This window comes from Sarcophilus harrisii, chromosome 2 (genome assembly GCF_902635505.1).
Source record: "Sarcophilus harrisii chromosome 2, mSarHar1.11, whole genome shotgun sequence".
Taxonomy (NCBI): Eukaryota; Metazoa; Chordata; class Mammalia; order Dasyuromorphia; family Dasyuridae; genus Sarcophilus; species Sarcophilus harrisii.
The window spans coordinates 253,619,132-253,639,211 of record NC_045427.1 but is presented as its reverse complement, the minus strand read 5'-3'; the positions used below and the strand labels follow the sequence as shown (position 1 = coordinate 253,639,211).

At 36.0% G+C, this 20,080-nt stretch overlaps 1 protein-coding gene across 1 annotated transcript in view; it reads right to left on the bottom strand.

Annotated features, from left to right (window-relative positions):
• FMN1 (formin 1) overlaps positions 1-18,420 on the bottom strand; it is a 477,206-nt gene extending 458,786 nt beyond the window's left edge. Inside the window, exon 1 of the mRNA XM_031952031.1 lies at positions 16,392-18,420. Within this exon, the coding sequence (XP_031807891.1) occupies positions 16,392-18,285 (1,894 nt within the window). The 5' untranslated portion in view covers positions 18,286-18,420. The remainder of the gene's footprint in view (positions 1-16,391) is intronic.
• Between the last annotated feature and the right edge of the window lie 1,660 nt (positions 18,421-20,080).

The following is a 20,080-nucleotide window of genomic DNA, read 5'->3' as shown; positions in this document are numbered from 1 at the left end:
TTCTTTTCTCTCTAGTAGAATATAAGCTCATTGAGAACAGGAACTATATAAATATATATATATTTATGTGTGTGTGTACATATATAGTTGTCTATAAAATGAAGATTTTGAAACTGATACCTCTAAGGTCCCTTCTACCTCTAAATCTATGATTCTTTGAGCCTATCCTAAGGGGCTAATATAGTGCCTGAGACACAATATATATTTAGTATAGGCTCATTGACTAATAATGAATTTACTGGCTTGTTTGTTTTTTCAAATGCCAGGTTCTTCTTGGCACCTTGAAATCATACTCTATGGATGATGCTTTGCTTATACATAAAGCTAACCCTGCTGTGCCACGCACATGTGATTCTATAGAAGATAATATTACATAGTATTATTATTTATATTGGCTTCTAAAAATTAAAGCAACTTGTGAACATCTACTAAATGTGTAAGTGGAAAGGAATACTCCATTCATTTTTCTGTTTCTCCTCTAAGTGTTGCCTTTTATATAAATCATTTTCTGATCCTCACCACTAGATAGTATCTTTCCTCTAAAAATTATCTTTTACTTCATTTGGATGTAATGTGCATGTGGGGTGTGTGTGTGTGTGTGTGTGTGTGTGTGTGTGAGATTTCATCAGATAGAGTATAAGTTCCTTGAGGGCAGAAAAATTTTCACTTTTATATTTGAATTATCAGTTCCTGGCAAAATGCTTGTTACATGAGAGACATGTAATTGACTGTCCAAATGTTCAGCTGTTCAGTAAAGCAGTAGTTCTTATCTTGTGATGAGCTTTGTTGAACAAATCAAAGTTAAAATTTTAATTCCAGATTTATTTCAAGGAAACTTTTGGTTCAGTGAATTATCTGCTCCATAAATTTAACCATTCAATTCATGTGTGTCTAATCCATTTAAAGACAACTGAAATATATCAGAGAATTATTTGAGTATATTTGTTCCAAACTAAGAGCTGATAAAACTAAAACTTGACTTTCCTTGTGGCTTGTTTCAAATATAAAATGATTTAGCAGCAATAACAAGTTAGGTAAAGTTGCCTTGTGTTAACAGTAAGAAATAAGGAAGACTAGAGACTTTCTCTTTGGACACTGACATAGATTGTATTCTCTCTCCTTTCTTATCAGGGGCCCTCCCCCAATTTATTTAATATTTTATTTTATTTTTTTCCTCCATAATTTTACATTTCAATTCCATGAGCAAAAAGGATTCAACATTTAGAATCATTTTGTAAACAATTCTGTATGTCAAAGAATATTCACATTAAACTTCTACCTATTCTTATAATGCAAAATTACTTTTTACTTTGTTCAAACCAAGAATTGCTAACTGGACCAAAGAAAAGAGTTGGAATTCACAGTGTTAACTGACAATGATAGACAATACAAATTTATCTTAAGAAATTTTATATGTGGCATTTTGAAAATGTTTTTCTCTATTAATCCAATTAAGCAAAAATAATTATGTATGATATGCAGGGCATTTTGCTAGATGCTAAGGATTAAAATTATGAATTTAGGTACAGTTCTCACCCTCAAAGAGCTTAAAATCTCATAAGGGAGACTTTAAATATATTCAAATATCTCTAACTTTAAATTAGTCATGTAAAAAGGAGAGGGTTGTAAAAAATTTTTTGATCAAATATTACTTGTCACTTAAAATACTGTTATTTCTCTACATTGTGGTAAATTATCCTTAAGCCATTATATGATGACATTCAGTGAAGGGAAATGAGTTCTCCTAACTCAGTCTATTATGCTTCTAAATAATTGCCAACAAGATCTTTCTTAAATAATAATAATGCTAACATCCATTTGATTAAAAGTTTAAGGTTTGCATAGTGTTTTACATATATTATCTCTTATCCTCACAATTGTCCTGGAAGTTAATTATCACCCCCATTTTACAGATAAGGACGATGAGTCCAGAATAGGTTTAGTGAATTCCCCAAATCCTGAAACTATTTGAACTCATCTTCCTGACCCCCAGTCCAGTATTCCGTGTCTTATGCCAATCCAGCTCTAAATGAGGGGAAAAAGTTGAGGTTTCCAAAGTACTTTACATATGTTATCCTGCTTCTTGTTTGATCTTAACTGTCCTACAAGATATGTATTATTATTCCAATTTTATAGATGAAGAAATTGAGGTTCCCCAGCATTATCTATCTAGTGTCTAAAGAAGAATTTGAACTTGGAACTCAGTGATTTCATGACTAGCATTAAATTCCAAGGGAATCTGCCTCTCTGCAACTTCTACCTACTATTCCAGTTTTCTCTCTAACATGAATAAGAATATATCTATTCCTACCTGATAAATTGAAAATACTTGAACACAGCAATTAGCCGCCAAATATTGTTCTTTGTACTTCTGAAAGATCTCTTTCACTTGTCCTTTTCCCTGTTGATGTCAAGGACCCTATCATCCTCATTCTTTCAGTTTTCCAGGTTCACAGTCTTAGTTTCACCTTCCAGTCTTCATCCCTCATCCATCTTATCATTTACCAAATCTTGTAGTTTCTACCTGTGCACCATCTCTTATATACATATATTTCCCCTTCATTCCACTTATATAACCATAACTTTAGCTCAGATCCTCATCACCTTTAGTCTGGCCTATTTCAATAATGTCCTAGTTGGTCTTCTTGCTTCATGTTTTTCCACCCCAAACCACACAACTTACAAACTTGATTCTTAGAGTTGTTATAGGGATAAAAGGATAAAATTTGTAAAGAGCTTTGCAAGATATTTATAAAATGCTATATATATTTTCTAACTTTTCTTATTATTAACCAATTTCAAATCCACTTAGCAATACTATTTTCTAAACCACTTATTTCCAACTTGTGCACAAGAACAGCATGAGAGATTTGTTCAAATCAAAGGAAATTATTTCAACACTTTTTTTTCCTGATCTACCAATCTAGTATCTGTTAAAAAGAAAGAAATGAGGTTAGTTTAGTCTGACATGTTCTTGACAAAGTCATCTAGGCTCTTTATGACTGTCACTTCTTTTTCTAAATATTCTCTAACTATCCCATCCAGTTATGTCATGCATTGATTGTATGTCTTCTTTGATCCCTCTCCTTTCTCTCAAATAATTTAAAACATTTTTGTGCATTTCTTTAGTTTCAGCTCATTCGCACCTTCTTATAAATCCAGTCCAAATTTTTATTCAGCTTATACTACCTGTCCTTAAGCCAACTTCTGAACATGAACATGTCTTCTTTCTAAATTCATCTTCTCTCTTTTTAAAATAAAATTATCTACCACTGGTTTATCAATTCCTTCAATACCAGAACCATGATTTTTTTTTATTATATATGTGCTCTAAATATCAATATATTAGTTTACACTATATGTGTACCTACTGATGTTGTATGTAGTCCTGAGAGAGTATACTCCAGGCTTATGGGGAGAATATTTTGTTAACAACCTCTTCCTTTACATATACTTTCTTTCAAAGGATGCTGGAGCAAAGTAGTCATTAGATGAGACAAGGAAGTGGCTGGAGCTAATAGACCTTTTGGAGAATTTGTGCAACCAATCATAGAGCCAATCACCAACTATACCAGTCAGTCTGGAAGTAGCTGATCAGAACCTCATTACCTGTAAAGTGCTTGTTATACAACAAAAACAAAAACAAAAACACAAGAAATAAAGAATCCAAACAGCCCATCTTAGAAAAAGATATTGAAAAAAACCATAGAGGAACTCTCAAAGAGGGAGAAAAGCCTTTTGGCCATCCAACATTTAAAGAACAAATAGTCACCATACCACATGAACTATTCTCAGAAATAAAGAAAGCATTTGGCCAAACTCCTTCTTACAGACAAATATGATATTGATATCAAATGAGAGGGGGAGTAAAACAGAAAAGGAACTAATTATAACAATGTATACAGAATGAAGACCTAAAAAATGCAATTGATATTTTTATTTTTGAAAAGACATCCACTTAAAGTATTCATAAGAATCAAAATTACTTTTCTTTCATATAAAATCAAGAAATTTGTCTAAAATCAAAAGCTAACATTATTTATTGCAAAGAAAAGTTGAAAACATTACCAGTAAGATTATTTGCATTATTTTAAATTTTTTTATTAATGTTTTTTATTTTTACATTGCATTCATATTTGGATATGCCTACTACTCCCTGAAACTGAACTTTTCTTCGGACTAAATTAAAATGAATAACTAAAAGACAAACTATGTAACATCAGGTTTAACAGTGTATGAAACATTCTGCCTCAAAGTCCCCTGCCTCTATGCCATAATAATAACAACAACATTATATTTTATAAAAGTTTACCAAAAAACCTTTGAAAATATCTCATTTCATTCTTACAACAACTGCATTTTATACATGAGGAAACTGAAGAAGAGATAAGTCAAGTAATTTGCTAGGATCTTCCTGTTATTAAGTGTCTGAGAACATAAACTCAAGTCTTCTGGACTCCAGACCCACATTCTATTCACTGTCCTGTGTCTCCCAAGAACTAAGAAATAAAATTTCTTACTTTCAAACTCTCTCCAGGCCCATTATTTCCAATAAAATTTTAATGCAGACTGAGATTTTATTAGATTTTTCTTTTGGCTGCCATAGCACATTGACTCATACAAAGTTTTCATCTTACTACCCTCCAGCTACTTTTCAGATAAACTGCTATCTTGCTACTTTCTCATCTTATATGTGTAAGGTTGATTTTTTTTTAAATTTCAAGTCTGAGCTTTTGCTTTTATAATTTTGCTTTTATAAGATTTTGCTTAAATTTCATCTTATTAAATGGAAACCATGAATCTTACAGAAGAATGATCTGTCTTGATGGAGCAGTGCTGCACAGTAGTCAACATTAACAAATAGTTGATATTTGATTGGTATCTGAACTGATTAATGAAATTGCTAATTTGTTAGGATTAATAAATGTCACAGCCATTATCTGTACATGCTCATTTTCTGATTTTAAACTCATGTAAGATATTTAAAGTGAATACTTTTATTTCTATTGAATTACAAGATAAAATCAGAGATGGGTTCTGGGATGGGGATTGAAGGTAGTTGGAAGAAGAGAGAAAACTTATGGTGTAAAATGATTTACATAATAACCAAAGTTGTTATATTGTAGATATTTAATACCCAAGGATTATTATATTTGTGGGGCATTGTAATCTCTGCTTCTAGCAGTTCATTCTTATTTTAAAATATTTTTAATGCATTCCTGACTCCTCCATTTTCAAATACCACTTACTGCTCACTGGACATCCGGAAAAGTTCCTAAACTCAGAAATCTTCTGAGTCTATATATTTGAAACTCTTAATGATTTTTTACTCTCTCTTAGATTATCCAGTAAAACCAAGTTGGTGGACAATTTTACCAAAAAACAAAATCAAGTAAGCCAAGGTGCCATAATGAAAACATAGTTAATAACTGGAAGTCAGAAATTAGCACAATAGTCCAATATGATCTAATGGAAAGCATACTGTGTTTGTGTCAGTAGAAGACAGTTATAGGAGGTATATGATCTTGGCTCTCTGGAGTACTTCCTGTGATACTGTGTGTAAATTACTTAAACTACATTCTAAATATCAGTTTCCTCATTTGCAAAAACAAGAGAGCTAGTCCATATCATCACTAAGATTTCTTCTAACTTCAATCATAATGATGGAACTAAAGTTATAGATGTAGTCAAGTACAATTAGAAATCAAAGGTCAGACAAAAAACTATACCATAAGTTGTGGGTATGATTAAGAACTGATTTAAAGAGGCCAAAGAAACTGGTGTCTTAATTTCAAATTTCACAAGACAGTGAATTTAAATACCAGTTTTTCCATTTACTTCATGAAAAACTAAGATGTTTCTGTTGAAATTCTATGTCAACAAGTCATGGAATGATAGATTTTCTAAAGAATTGAAACTATGCATTAATCAGAAGGGAATGAAGAAGTACATAATAGAAATTAATAGGTGGTGACATTACCAACAAAAAATTACAAAAAAGTAGAAATAAAAATATTATCATAGATCTATGACTGAAAAAGGAATTTGTTCACATAGCAAGACTGAGAGATAAGTGACAAACAATAACATTACAACATTAAGAGAACTAAAGAAAGGTCCTCATTACATTGTGGAGACTTTCTTTGGAAGATTTATGATAGGATTTATATATAAGGATAAGGCATGGGAAGTTCATGATGTTTAATATTGAGAGAGGGAATGTCTATATGTATAAAATCATAAATCTATTAACAGAAAGATCAAAGTATGCTACTCTAGTGGTTGGGTAGGATAGTAAAGGAGATGATTAGAAGCAGGAAATATATCATAGTCTAAGACCTTTTAGGAAGACAATAACACCACTTTTCACCATAGCAAGAATACTTCCCTAATAATAATAAAAAGTTTTGCTTTTGACATTACTCTAAGACTGTAATTCCTCCACCAGGAACAGTAAGTAATAAAATAGTGTTTGTTTTACTTTATGATATTTTCAGACATGTACAATAGATATTTCGTGGGCTGAACCCTGTAGAATAGTTTTAACTCAATAGTAAGAGAAAGAAAAATTTGGTAAGGACTGCCAAGCATATGCACTTTGAAGAAAACTTCTAGTTCAGTGCAACATGCAAGTCCTTCCAAATGACTTATTTAATTTGAAAATATTATGACAACTGTAAAGATTCAGTTCACACAAGTATTCCTGTAAAAAGTATTGAACTTTTAGTCAAAAAATCTGGGTTCAAAACTCTGTCTCTGCCATTTGCTTCTGACAAGAGATAATGTGAATCGTTTAACCTTATCCCTCCTCAATTTCCTCAGATGTCAAATAAGGAGATAATTAGTTTTACTCTAAAAATCTTCCAATTCCAAATACATGAGTCTATGATAAAAAGATAGAACAAGGATATGCCTCTGTGGTTAGCAGATATAGTATGAGAAATCTAAGCTATAACAAAAAAGTCAAGAGAAAGAAATGAAGAAACCAAAAACAAAATAGACCGTTATTTCAATGCAATTAAGAAGACAGTTTACCTAGAAAACCAATCAAAGAAAGTTTCAATAAAGTAGCAACATACAAAAGAAACCATCAAAAATCAATATTTCTATATATTACTGAAAAAGAGAGAAATTCCATTTTTAAGAAATGCATTAAATATCTAATGATCAGTTAGAGAAAATAGAAGTTCTATAACAATTCAACTATAAAACATTTTTTACAAAAATAAAAGTGAGATCTAAATTACTGGAGAGAAGGTCTATAGGCAAATTCTTCTACCAATGAAGGGCCTGATCATTTAAATTATAAAAGGATACTTTATAGAATTAGGCATAATAATAACAAAATTCATGTGGGGAAATAAAAGATCAAGAAACAAATGGGAAAATGGGGGAAAGGAAACAAGGTAAATCACTTCCCAAAGCTCAAGCTATATTAAAAGGCATTAATTATAAAGCAATATGGTACTATATAAAAATAGAAAATTAAATTATCATGCATCATCATAACTCTTGAAAGAGGAGATTCTTTGCCTCAATTACTCCCTATCCTTAATCAGTGAATGACTGCAGCCTCAGATGAACTAAAACCTGTTGAAGACCTTAGCTTAAAAAGGTTAAGGTCTCCTCCATCTAGGGGCACCTCTAGTTGTCTTGATCTACATCTGGCCACTGGACCCAGATGCTCTGGAGGAAAAAGTGAGGCAGGTCACCCTGCCCAGCCCCGCCTCACTTAAATCCAAATCACTTTCATGCCATGGCATCACCTCCCTGATGTCATGGTCCTCTTGGAGAACAAAGGACAAACCATAACAATATCATGTCTCTCCTAACTAAAGCATGCTTTTTGTTTTTATTTATATATTTACAAATCAAAGAGCTAGTCAAGATCAAAAGATACAGATGGGGTATAAAAAAGATTAAAGAAATCTTCATTTATCAGCAGAAGTCAGCAAGGTATTACTCAAAACCATGCATAAAATCCAATATATGGGATAAGCAGAAAGATGGTTTTATTGGGCAGTTATATTAATTTACAAACATAGTATTCAATTCTATAAAAATGATCATAGTATGTTACTTTAATGAGTCTTACATAAAGAAAAATGAAGATGCCCTGCATTTTCTGGGAGTTTAAGAATAGGAAAGAGATGTTTGATATCATTGTTATAAAGAACTTCTAAATAAGAGACTTTTCTCCTCTATTAATATAGATTGTCACTTTCTCTGAAATTGATAATAAAATGTTTGGCCATAATCACCCAAATAAGCAATTTGAATAAGCAAGTCATAAGAAGAGGAATGAGAGTAGGGAGAAAGGAACAAGAATTTATTAAGTGCCTCCTATGTACCAGGTACCATACGAGGCACTCTATAAATATTACTTCATTTGATCCTCACAAATCTAGGAGATAGATGCTATCCTCATTTTATAGCTGAGAAAACTAAGGCAAGAAGAGAGTGACCTATCCAAGTTCACACAGCTAATAAGTATCTGAGGCTAACTTTGAATTCAGATCCAGAACTCTATCCACTACAACACTGAGGTGTTTCTCTCTATTGTCACAGTTGGTATATATCAAGAGTTATGGCTTGATCCCATGGCTTCTTGTTTTCTAATTTAATTACCTACACTCTATACCATATTGCTTCTCTCAAGGAGTTCATTATCTAAAGTAGGTTCTACTAAATAAAGATAAATAAATAAAATATCTTATATTTTAAACTAGATGCATTTAAACCTGAATAAATCAAACCCCATGTAGCTTTAAAAAAATTGGGAAAAAGTTTGCCATATTTGTAATTTATGGGAAAGCCACATAATCTATGATTAGGTGTTAATGAAAAGGATGAGGTCAAATGTAAGTGAAGAAAGGAAAATAAATTGAAAGAAAATTAGATATGAAGAATGAGAGCTAAAATAGAGAGATTAGGAATGAAAAGAAAGTTTAAAAGTCACTATATTAATCCCATCTGACCAAAAAATGATTCCATTATAGGATGTAACAGTGAAGAAATCATTGGAATTATAATAAGGAGGAGACTTTATAGAGATCCTTCAGTTCAACTACCCCATTCCATTCTATAGTTGAGGGAACTGACACAAAAAGGGAAAGTGACTTGCTCAAGGTCATATAAATACTGATCAGCTTATTTCAATACACCATGCAAAGTGATAGATTAAAGTACATTAGCATTATATATTAACACAAATTTTTATTGAAGTCCTCACTTTCTTAACGTTTTTTAGACCTTATCTAATTTCCTAGAAAAGTGGGCCTGTGTTTACATGCATGATTAAGCTGTTGTTTTTCCCCCAACATTTTTAAAGCATTAGGGTAACAAGGCAAATCCTATTCAAGATGATTAATTTCATCCTAGATAATATTTCTGCATTTAGGATGGCTGCTATAAGATAAATGATAGTACCTAATTCATGCATTTACTTAGGGTACAACTCTGTAATAGAATAATATAAGGCATATAAATTACCTTGTAAAGTATAAAGCATTCAATAATGATAGCTCATAGTTATATGGAGTATTAACATTTGCAAAGTGCCTTACATACTTTATCTCATTTGATCCTTACAACAATACTATGGATTGCTATTATTATTATTATTACTCTCATTTTGCAGATGAGGAAACTAAGACTTTGAGGTTAGGTGACTTTTGCAAGGTCATAAAACCAGTAAGTATCTGAGATTGGATTTGAGTTTGGTTCTACCTAATTATAAATCCAGTCTTTTAGCTAATATATATACCTGTAATGGGCTGAGGTTTGAGTTGATGCACTGAGGTCCCAAGTACGTGAGGCTAAATAGTAATTGGGCTATACTCTATTAATATACATGATTGGATAAAGAATGGTCCCTGCCCACTCTCCGTGCAAGTCCTGATGTGTTGTATAGGAAATGACGATTTTGGTGGGTGGAGGCAGAAAGAGAGGGAGGAAGAGAAGCTGGGAGAGATTGGGCCTGGGTTTGAGACTCCGAGCTGCTGGTTGTGTGGCTGCTGGTCGAGCTAGCTTCTTGACTCAGCTGCACACACTGCTATCGCCGATTCTCTTCCACCTCCGATCTTTCTTCACTGAGAATAAAGACTGACGATTTTCCCCTAACCTGAATTCCTGACTCCTGTTGATTTAAAAATACACGATCTTCACATATACCATGCTTCCTCTTATATGCAAATATGTAGGTTATTTAAAAATTGAAATGACTAAAACATATATTGATTAAAGCCTGTTGTCTACCAGGACTCAGCTATAATAAAATTTTATCTGACCAGAATTCTCTAAAAATGAGTAATTTTATATAGACAAGCTTTCCAGAGAGCTTAAGATCAATCATTTTAAAAGTCAGAGCATTTTTATTTAGTCTTTCTTAAATAAAAATCTTTCCAAAATGTATCATATAGTTCGTATCATAGGTGACCAATACTTTTAAGGTCACTATATCAAGGTAGAAGGGACAGGTGACTATTTTCCACATCTAGCCAGTCTTATCCTTTCACACACACTATGGAGATATCCTTTAACTTTAAAGGTCAGGAAAAGATAGGATAAGGATGCTTGAAGAAATAAGAGTTTAAAAACAGCCTTTGTGGAAGGTAAAATAAAGATTAAATTAGAGAGGAATGAAAGGTTTTCTTCGTGTTTTGGTGGTCCATTGAGATTAGATAAGATTTATAGTGACTTTTAGGAAAATAAAATAAAAGGAAGATTGGAGAACCAGATAGAAAAGAATTAGATCTAGAGAGCCAGAAAAGAAGACTGTACGTGGCACAAACTTCAGCTCCCTGGAGGAAAACCTAAGGTATAAGTGGTTTTACTTCAGTGAATAGAAGTAGCTGAACCATGAGGGATATCTACTTGGATGATGCTGGTAGCTACAGAAGCACAATTTCATAGCAGGAATAGAAAAATAGAAATATTGCTAGACCAAGCTGTCAGAGCAAATCAGAAGAGTTCTCGGACTAAGGGTTGTTCTTGAACTATGATGAGTTCCTGGACCAAGCAGACATATTAGTTGAAGTAGATGAATCTAGGAGAACTATAGGACTCTATATTCACTTATGTCACTTATGGAGATTCAGCAATAGAGCAAAGATTTGAACCTGAACCCTCTGATTCCAAAGCTAGCCTATTTTCCCACCATAGCTTGCTTTTTTTTTTTACTAATAGTCAGAAGACCTGAACACACAAAAATCAATAAAATCTTTCACAATAAAGGAACATATGCCCAAAGCATAATTTCAGTTTCTCCACTAAAAGAACAATGACATCAGATTGTTTATTAGGTGGGCCCCAGAGTACTTACGCTATTTCCTGAACACAAGACTAAGCAAAAATTCACATGATTCTTCTGATTTTAAAAGAATCTATTCATAAAAATATAAATGCTGGAAAGCAGCACCCAGCAATAAGACCCCCAAATATTACTATAGAGAGGATCATTATTATTGCCTTCTATCAAAGGCTTTTTCTGTAATGGAGAATGACCTAAATAATTTGTGAAAATATTATGTTCCACCTGTATATAAGGAGCATTTTGCTGCAGATATATTTTGTGTTTTATATATATTTTAGCTAATCCCACAAAATGTGACTTTTTATAATATAGATGACTGATTGATAGATGATAGATACGACTCTCTATATATACCATATAATATTATATGTATATAGATAGATACACTCATCAAAAGATATGTCTATTTATCTATTTCTCTATCTCTCTTATTTCCAGGCAAGGTTTTGACCTAGAATTCCCCAAATATTAAAAAGAATGAGAGAGAGGTATATAATATATTGAGTTGAGTCACTATGGAAGATCCATGGAAAGACAAGAACCCAAACCATACAGGATAAGAAGATGTGGCTGAGTTTCAATTTGTACTGGTTGGAGAAATACCCACATCCATGAGATGATGGATCTACTGAAATGTAATAAGCAAGATAAATCAAGTCTATCTTCAGTTGATTCACTCCTCCATTTGATTTTTAAAGTACTTGAAAACCTGGCCCCCCAACTGACAACCTATCATCCAACCTTTATTATATATTGCTCTTTTTTCCATATGCTGTGGTCCAGTCATACTGGCCTTCTTGCTTTTTCTCATATGACCTTCTATCTCCTATTTGTACTTTTGTGCTGACCATCTCTCATGCCTGGAACAAACTCCCTCCATCTCACCAACTCTTAGAATTCCTTGTTTTTCTCAATTCCCAACTCAAGCAACATTTTATTTCCTAATCCCTCCCTCCCTTCAGAAGGAGCCATTTTCTCCTCTCCATTATCTTTCATTTATTTATTGTGTATGAGTGCATATACACACACACACATATACTACATACATACAAATAAAAGTGTTTATTCATGTAAATACATATATCCTACAGATAATATATCTATTTTAAGTATGTGTGTTTGAGGGGTGTGTGTGTGTGTGTGTGTGTGTATGCATAATGTGTATACATACATATACTTTATCTTTCACAATATAGCAAAAGTTTTTTGAGAGAATGGATTGTTTCATTTTTGCCTTTGAATTCCCAGCCTCTACCACTATGTTTCAGCACACTGTAGGTACTCAGGTGATTGATATTACTGCCTTCAGAAAAGACACCTGTGGAAAGTAGAATGAAGAAGTGGGGATTTCTATATACTTGTATCAAGTTTTGCCAAATCTAAGTAACCAGGATTCATAGCATAAAAGAAGATGTGAAGTGGGGAAAAAAACTTAGTAATATTTCACCTTTTACTGCCTCTAATATAGGAAATACACTGGTTGAGTTTAGCATTTCAAGAACAGAGACATTCAGCAAATCTAAGGCGTGTATGTTGATAGTATAAAACTAGTTATATTCTCATACAAAAATGGCACAAGACAATGTTTTCTGCTCCACTTCTATCCTGAGTTGCCATCTTTAACTCAGGGAAATGAAGTAACACATGTAACATCTAAGTGTTCTCAGAGTCAGCGCTAGATGGCCCATGGCAGTTAAGGTCTACCCAGCTATTAAAACAAAGAAAGAGCTTTTTACAAATGTACCAATCTTGAATAGATCAGAAAAAGCCAGATAACTGAGGGTTGAGTCAACATTTGTACTCACAGTGATCATTAGTCACCCTCGTTATCTTCTTCCTCCTTGGGGAAAAGGAGACTAGATTAATCAGTCTGCATCAAGTAGTGATGGCAACTTTGCTGGCTACTGTATAGAGAGAATTGGGATTTAATTCCTTTTTTGATGTTGCTGCTTACCTATAGTGTGAAAGATTCCTTCAGATGGGAAAGTATTTGATTTTTTTTTTTTGGCAGCTTTAATCCTTTCCTTTTGCTGTTAATGAGGGCTTTTGATAATCTTTGTCACACAGTTTCAATAAAATACCTGGAAATTATTTCCACAGGAAATAGATTTCCACTGACCGTAAACTCAACCTGGTTAATACCTAACACCAGAGGAGACTCCAGAGAATTGGCTGGTGCTCTGTGGGGGAATAAGTGGATAATATGCCTCTTCATATCTGCTGGAGGTTTGTACTGTGAACTATTTGAACGACAGTGTCCTTTGGGATTAAGTGGGAAGAGAAAAATAGAAGGCAGAGACAGACATCATAGACAGTGATAATTGACCTTTCCCAGGCAAATCAAATAGAAGTCACCAAAGATACAAGGATCTAGAATAGTAGAGGTAGATGGCAGAATCTTGGAGATCATCTGTCCAATTGCCTTATTTTAATGGAAGAGACTAAAGCATGGAAAATTCTTTCTTCCATTCTTTTTTGACAAGTTTCTTTCTATAAACTGTTCCTGAATTTCTGAACAAAAGGATTATGGCTCAAAGAGAAGTTGTTTGATTTGCTTCCCCCCACTTCTTGTCTCTAAAAAAATCAGAAACACAAGGAATTCCTCTAATTTCAGTGATTGATTTATTACAAACCTACCATTATAGACTCACACCATTCCTCAGAATAATGATGAATGGATGACCCAAAAGATAAAAATAATCCAATGAAAAGACATATCAGTAGATCCATTTGTTAGGAGCACATAGCTAGAAAGTGTATGATGTGTAGTATTTGAATTCCAGTCCATCAATATTTACTAAGTATTTTCCCTTTACAATATACCTTGGTAGCAAAAATAGAGAGAATAGAAAATGGAAATACTAAATTAACAAATAAATAATTGATTTAACACCTATTGTGTGAAAAGCACTGGCCTGGAAAAAAGTGGCAAAGAAATTCTAAATGTAAGAGTAACCTGGAAAAAGGTATCTCTCCAGAGACTAACAAAGCTGAATTTCCTGCCTCCAGAAAGCCAATCTCTGCAAGTTTATTTAAGTCTTCAACTTCTATAGAGAATACACTCTATACCTTTCCCAGGTAGTTAATTTAGTATAAGAAAAAAATAGTTTTACCAAATAAAGTAAAAAATCTTACACAAGAAACCTGCAAAGCAATTATTATGGGGTATTATTAAATGTAATCTAGGTTTTTAAATTTGAAGGAAATTGGATATTTTCCAAACAATATAAATTGTAAAGTCAACAAAAATATATCACATCTTAGATTGCTTTCTAATAGTTGAATGTGTACATAAGTAAGTAGAACAGTGGATAGATGTTAGGAAGAACAGAGTTCAAATATGGACCTCAGACATATACTAGCTATATAATTCTGGAAAAGACTTGTAACTTCTGTCTGCTTCAGTTTCCTCATCTATAAAATGAGAGTAAGAATAGCACCTACAACTTAGGGTTGTTATAAGAATTAAATGAGATAATATTTGGGAAATACTTTACAAACCTCAAAGCTCTATTTAAACTCTAGCTATGACTATTACAAAAATGAGGATGCTTTTCATCTCTCTCCACAGTGTGTGGATATAGAACCAAGACAGCAACAGATCAGAATATAAAACATTATTTAGACATTGCCTTTGGCTATGTATCACAAAAGGAAGGCTGAAAGAGAAAGCATTGAAGATACAACCTAAGATAAGAGTGGTGAATGTTTTACCATATTAGCCTAATTAGACATTAACAGATTAGAATGACTGATGTGAGCACTACAGAAGTGACACTTTTTATAAAAGTCTTATTTGGTTCTCACAGTACTTACAGATTAGCACAGGAGGTTTGAAAGAGCCTAAGTATAATTGTCTCTTCAGATGGTGTCACCCATACTAATTATAACCAAAATCCAATACATCATCCAGGTCAGTTATTTAAAGGTTATAATGTCGAATCAGTAACCATAGTAACCCAAGTCAGGGTGAACAAGTTGTACTTCTATGTCCATCAGAACCGAGAGAGTGAAATGGAAAAAACAAGCTGAGGTAGACTATGTTGATTAGGTTAGCATCATGTATCAGGGTCATAAATTAACAGAGTAAACATGACTGAAGACTTTAAAATATTTTTTAAAAAATTAAGTTGGAGAAATGGTACAAAATAGACAGAAAACTGGCCTCAGTTGGGAAGACCTGCGTTCTCTGACATAGACAGAAGATATCACTGTAGGCAAGTAATTTAACCTTTCAACGCCCCCAGACAGAGTTAAAACTTGACATTAAAGAAGATTCCCATCTGCACTGTTAGATGAAGCCCCTTACAGAGGACTCCCTCTACCAATAAGGTACAGAGGACCTTAGGTTTAATATTACACACACACACACACTACACACACCCTCCTGATGAATGTGTAAGGTTTTGTGGTTTGTCAAGCAAACCCAAGAACTTTTCAATCTGTATGTGTGTGTGTATATATACATTGACATACACATATGTATAAAAGATGAACAATGGAGACATCCTTAAACTGTGGGGCATAACTTCCTCCTGCCATATAATCTGAAAAATTGCAGTCAGTTTTTAGATGAGCAATGGACCCCCCTCCCCCTCCCACCTTGTAAATCTCAGCTGGGACAGAATCAGCACCTGGTGTTTTACCAAAGGAAAGTTAGCCTAATGGCATTCAAAGCTTCTTCAGTTGGAACTTCAGCTAGGGAGTGACTGATTTCAACTTGAGGTAAACAATCATATATATATATATTGATCAAGAGGTCCATTATCCAATAATCAAATGCAAAACCAACAGGTTGCCAGCCCTCTTCTGCCTATCTCTCCCCCAAGTTTTGGTGGACAGATCCAGAAAGCATAGAAAAAAAATTTGAAAAGAAAGTTCTAGGAATTGGCTCTCAGACTGACCCTTCCCTCCCTCACCCTTATCCCCTGCTCTCCCACCAAGTGCCGGGAGATAGACTGGCCACGTGGCTAATTGATCAGGAGACACTTTTGATCTCACTGCTAGCCGGGGTCTGGGTGCAGAATGGGTTGAGAAGCACAGGGACAGATTTAGGACATTTTAAATCAGGACTTACCTGGAGGCAGCTGATGCTGGGGCAAAGCAGCCGCCTTCCCTGGCTCGGGCCCCTTGTCCAAACGTTCTCCCGGCTCCAAGCAAGGCAGGCCCGCTTGGAGGGAGGCCAGCCCGGCTCCTTTGGTCTCTGTAACCCTGGGAGAAGGCTGCAGCGTGGAGGGGTCAGCCACGGGAGGCCCCCAGGAGCTGCCTGGCTTCCTGCTCTCCCCAAGGGCAGCTTCCCTCTCACTTGGCTGGGGAAGGAGCCGGAGGATACGGTGATGCAGCTGGGGGCTGGGAAGCCTTGAAGATAAAAGAGATGGAACAGGTGACATTTGTCTAGGCGTACTGGATGGTGGAGATGAATTATTAAACAGAGTGGTGACAGGTGCCGGCGATGGTGGGGAAGGCCTCTTCTCTTTTGTCCTGGGAAAAGGAGAGCCAGGGTCCACTTTGTGGGAGCCACTCGAAGGCCAGGCTTGGGGGCTGCTCTGGGCCGGGCCAGCTTTCTCGATCCTGGCCTCTGGGAAGGGCCAGACAGGTTTTCTGGTGTCAGGGAGACCCAGTCTTTTCCACTCATTGACTTCATCTAGACTCTCACTCTGCATAACCTTCAGGAGGGCTTTGTTCACGGCTCCCCCCGGGCTGGAAGATTCATTGGGAAGAGGGGCTGGCTCTCTGGCCAGGGCCCCGGCCCTGTCCCTCAGTGGCTGCTTCCCCTGCCTCCCGGTTGGCTGAGTGGGCACCTCCTCTCCAGGGAGAGTGAGGAGATCTGCTTTGGGGAAATACTCGGACTGGATGGCAGAGGGGAGGGGGATCCCCTTCTCTCGGTCTTGGCCATGAAGAGAAGCGTTCCTTTCCTCAGATTCAGGGAGGCTTTTAACAACTCTCTGCACCTGAGCGGACAGATCCTGGACTTTGGTCATCACTCTGGTGACCGGCCTCTTTCTTCGAGTCTTCTTGGTCGATTTCTCCCCCCACCTCTCTGCTTCTGGGCCCTTCTCAGGGGTCTTGCCCCTGTCTGATAAGCCAGCTTGCTGCCTATCAGCCCTACGGGGCCTGCCCTGGGCCACCTGAACCCCTCGGACAGCAGACCTGGGGGAGCTGCCGCCCTCAGGCAGCAACTCCCCTCCCAGTGCAACATTCTCATAGGCAGCCACAGAGGCCCTAGGGTCCGGCTCTAACTCTAGCGGCCTGGGGGTTTCTGCAGAATAGCTCTCTCTCCTACGACGTGGGGAGGAAAAATTCCTATTCGGGGGCAAGTTCACCCTGTCCTCCAGATGCCGATTAGGCCTTGTCAATGAGGGAGAAGGGCAGCTGCCTGATGAAAGCCTGTCCCTTCCTGACCCAGAAGCAGATTCTTGAGCCCCTTGCTCTTTCTTTCTCACTCTCTTCTGCAGGAGCTCCTCAAAGCTTTCCCTTCGCTTGCCAAACCTCTTGTTTTTTTTGTTCTTCAGAGTTGTCCTCTTGTCCAAAGAGCCTGCCGGTGGCTCCCCCTGAACGCCCCCAGAACTCTGGAAAGAGTCACCTTCAAATTCCAGGCCCCCAGACAGCTCAGGAAGCTTCCCCTCCTGGTTCCCCATCTTAATCCCCAGGATGTGGTGTGAGCTCAGCAGATTGGCCAGGAGCCGCTCCTTCTCCGCAGTGAGCTTGTAGAGCTCAATGAGGATATCTTTTGTAGTGGTTTGTTTGAAAAAAATGTCCCCCGGATTCTCATATGGCTGCTGCATGAGGCTGATGGTATCTGACCCCTCCCTGACTTGATAGCAGTTATGAAACCCTTTATTGGATTTGTCTAGAGTTACAGTGCCCTTATATGAAAATCCTCTGACTTTCCCCTTTGGAAGATAGAAGCTGATGTAGCAGAGTTCGGTAATGGGTTTGTGCAACTGAAGGGTGGAGTGAGTGCCTTCCATTATGCTCACCTAATTATTCATGCATCAGAGTGGTCTGTCTGTGGCGGAGATTCTCAGCCTTTAGTGGTAGGCCATGTGATGGTGGGAATGCACAGAAGGCAGCTGACAGTCCTCTCCAGGAATAAGAGTGCCTGCAAGAAGGAACGAGGGGGAGAAAAGTAGCTTGTCTAAAAGAGTTTGTGCAAATCAGACAGAACTTAAACAGAGCAAAATGATCACAGGATCTAGGACTAAGGGGGATCTTGGGAATCACCCCCGACAACCTCTGGATTTTACAAAGATGCTAATTAAGGTTCACTAACCCACCAGTATTGCCCCAAGGAGTAGACTTACCTTCTGCCTTATCCATGACTAGGCCAGTCTTTCGAGAAATTTGGAGGTTATTACATAGAGGACCTTAGGATTTAAAAAAAAAAAATGGGGGAAGTGTTCTTGATGCTAGGTGGTTTAGTAGGGGAGAGAACAGAACTTGTAATTAGTATAAATTCTAAATTTTCCTCATTATATAACCTAGTCAAGTCACTTAATCTTTCTCAGCTTCTCCAGTTTCCTCATCTGTAAAATGGGAATAATCACACTTACCTTACAGGGTGGTTGTGAGGGTCAAAAAGGGTAACACACACAAAGCACTTTGCAAACCTTATGGAAGCATTTACATGGCAAAGTGAATAGAGTGTTAGACATGAAACTCTGGAAGGCCTGGATTCTGATATTGACTCAGATATTTACTAGCAAAGTGATTCCAAAAAAAAAAATCTAATTTTTTTTTTTTGGCTCCAGTTTCCCTTAATATAAAATTAAATGGAGATAATAATTACACTTATAGAATTGTTGGGAGGATCAAATGAAATAATAATAATTTTAAGATTTATATAGCACCGGAGCAGCTGGTGGTGCAGGGTCCTAGGCTTAAAGTCAGAAAATCTGACTTCAAATCTGCCCTTGGGCACTTCCTAGTTACAATGCTCTGAGAACTCACTTCATTTCTCTCCACCTCAGTTTTCTCAAGTATAAAATGAATATAATATATAGCTTTTACTGTGTAGGATTGTTGTAATGATCAAATGAGATAATATTTGTGAAAAATGCTTAGCACAGTACCTGGAACTATAATTATTTCCTTCCTTATTTTGTTATTGTTGCTGTTCAGTCATGTCTGACTGTGGGTGATCTCAAGGATATTGTTCATGGTGTTTTATTGGCAAAGACACTGGAATGATTTGACATTTCTTCTCCAGTATGTACCCATTTTATAGATGAGGAACTAAGGCAATTAGGGATTAAGTGACTTGCCCAGGATCATATAGCTAGTAGGTGTGAGACCACTTTTAAACTAAGACCTTAGTGATTTTACCTACAGGGCTCTATCCATTGCACCACTTAGAAACCCTATGTTATAATGCTATCAATGTTCCTTTTCTTTGTAGTATTATATAAATGCCAACCAGTATTATTATTGACCATGCCAGAAATTCAGTGCGATTAAATGTAAGACCCTAATGTCTTTTATGCTTTGGTGCCTCAGTTCTCCTTCAACTTGCTGCTCTCAAGGAATTCACAGTCTAACTGGAAAGACCACATTTAAATAACTATTTACAAACAAGATAAATATAAGATAAAATGGCAATAATCTCATGAAGAAGCCATTAAGATTAAAATATACTGGGAAAGGCTTCTTGCAGAAGATGGATTTTAGCTGCCACTTGGAGAAAGTCAGGAGATTGGGTATATATATATATATATATATATATATATATATATATATCTCAAATGTATCTCAAAAATCTCAGTGCAG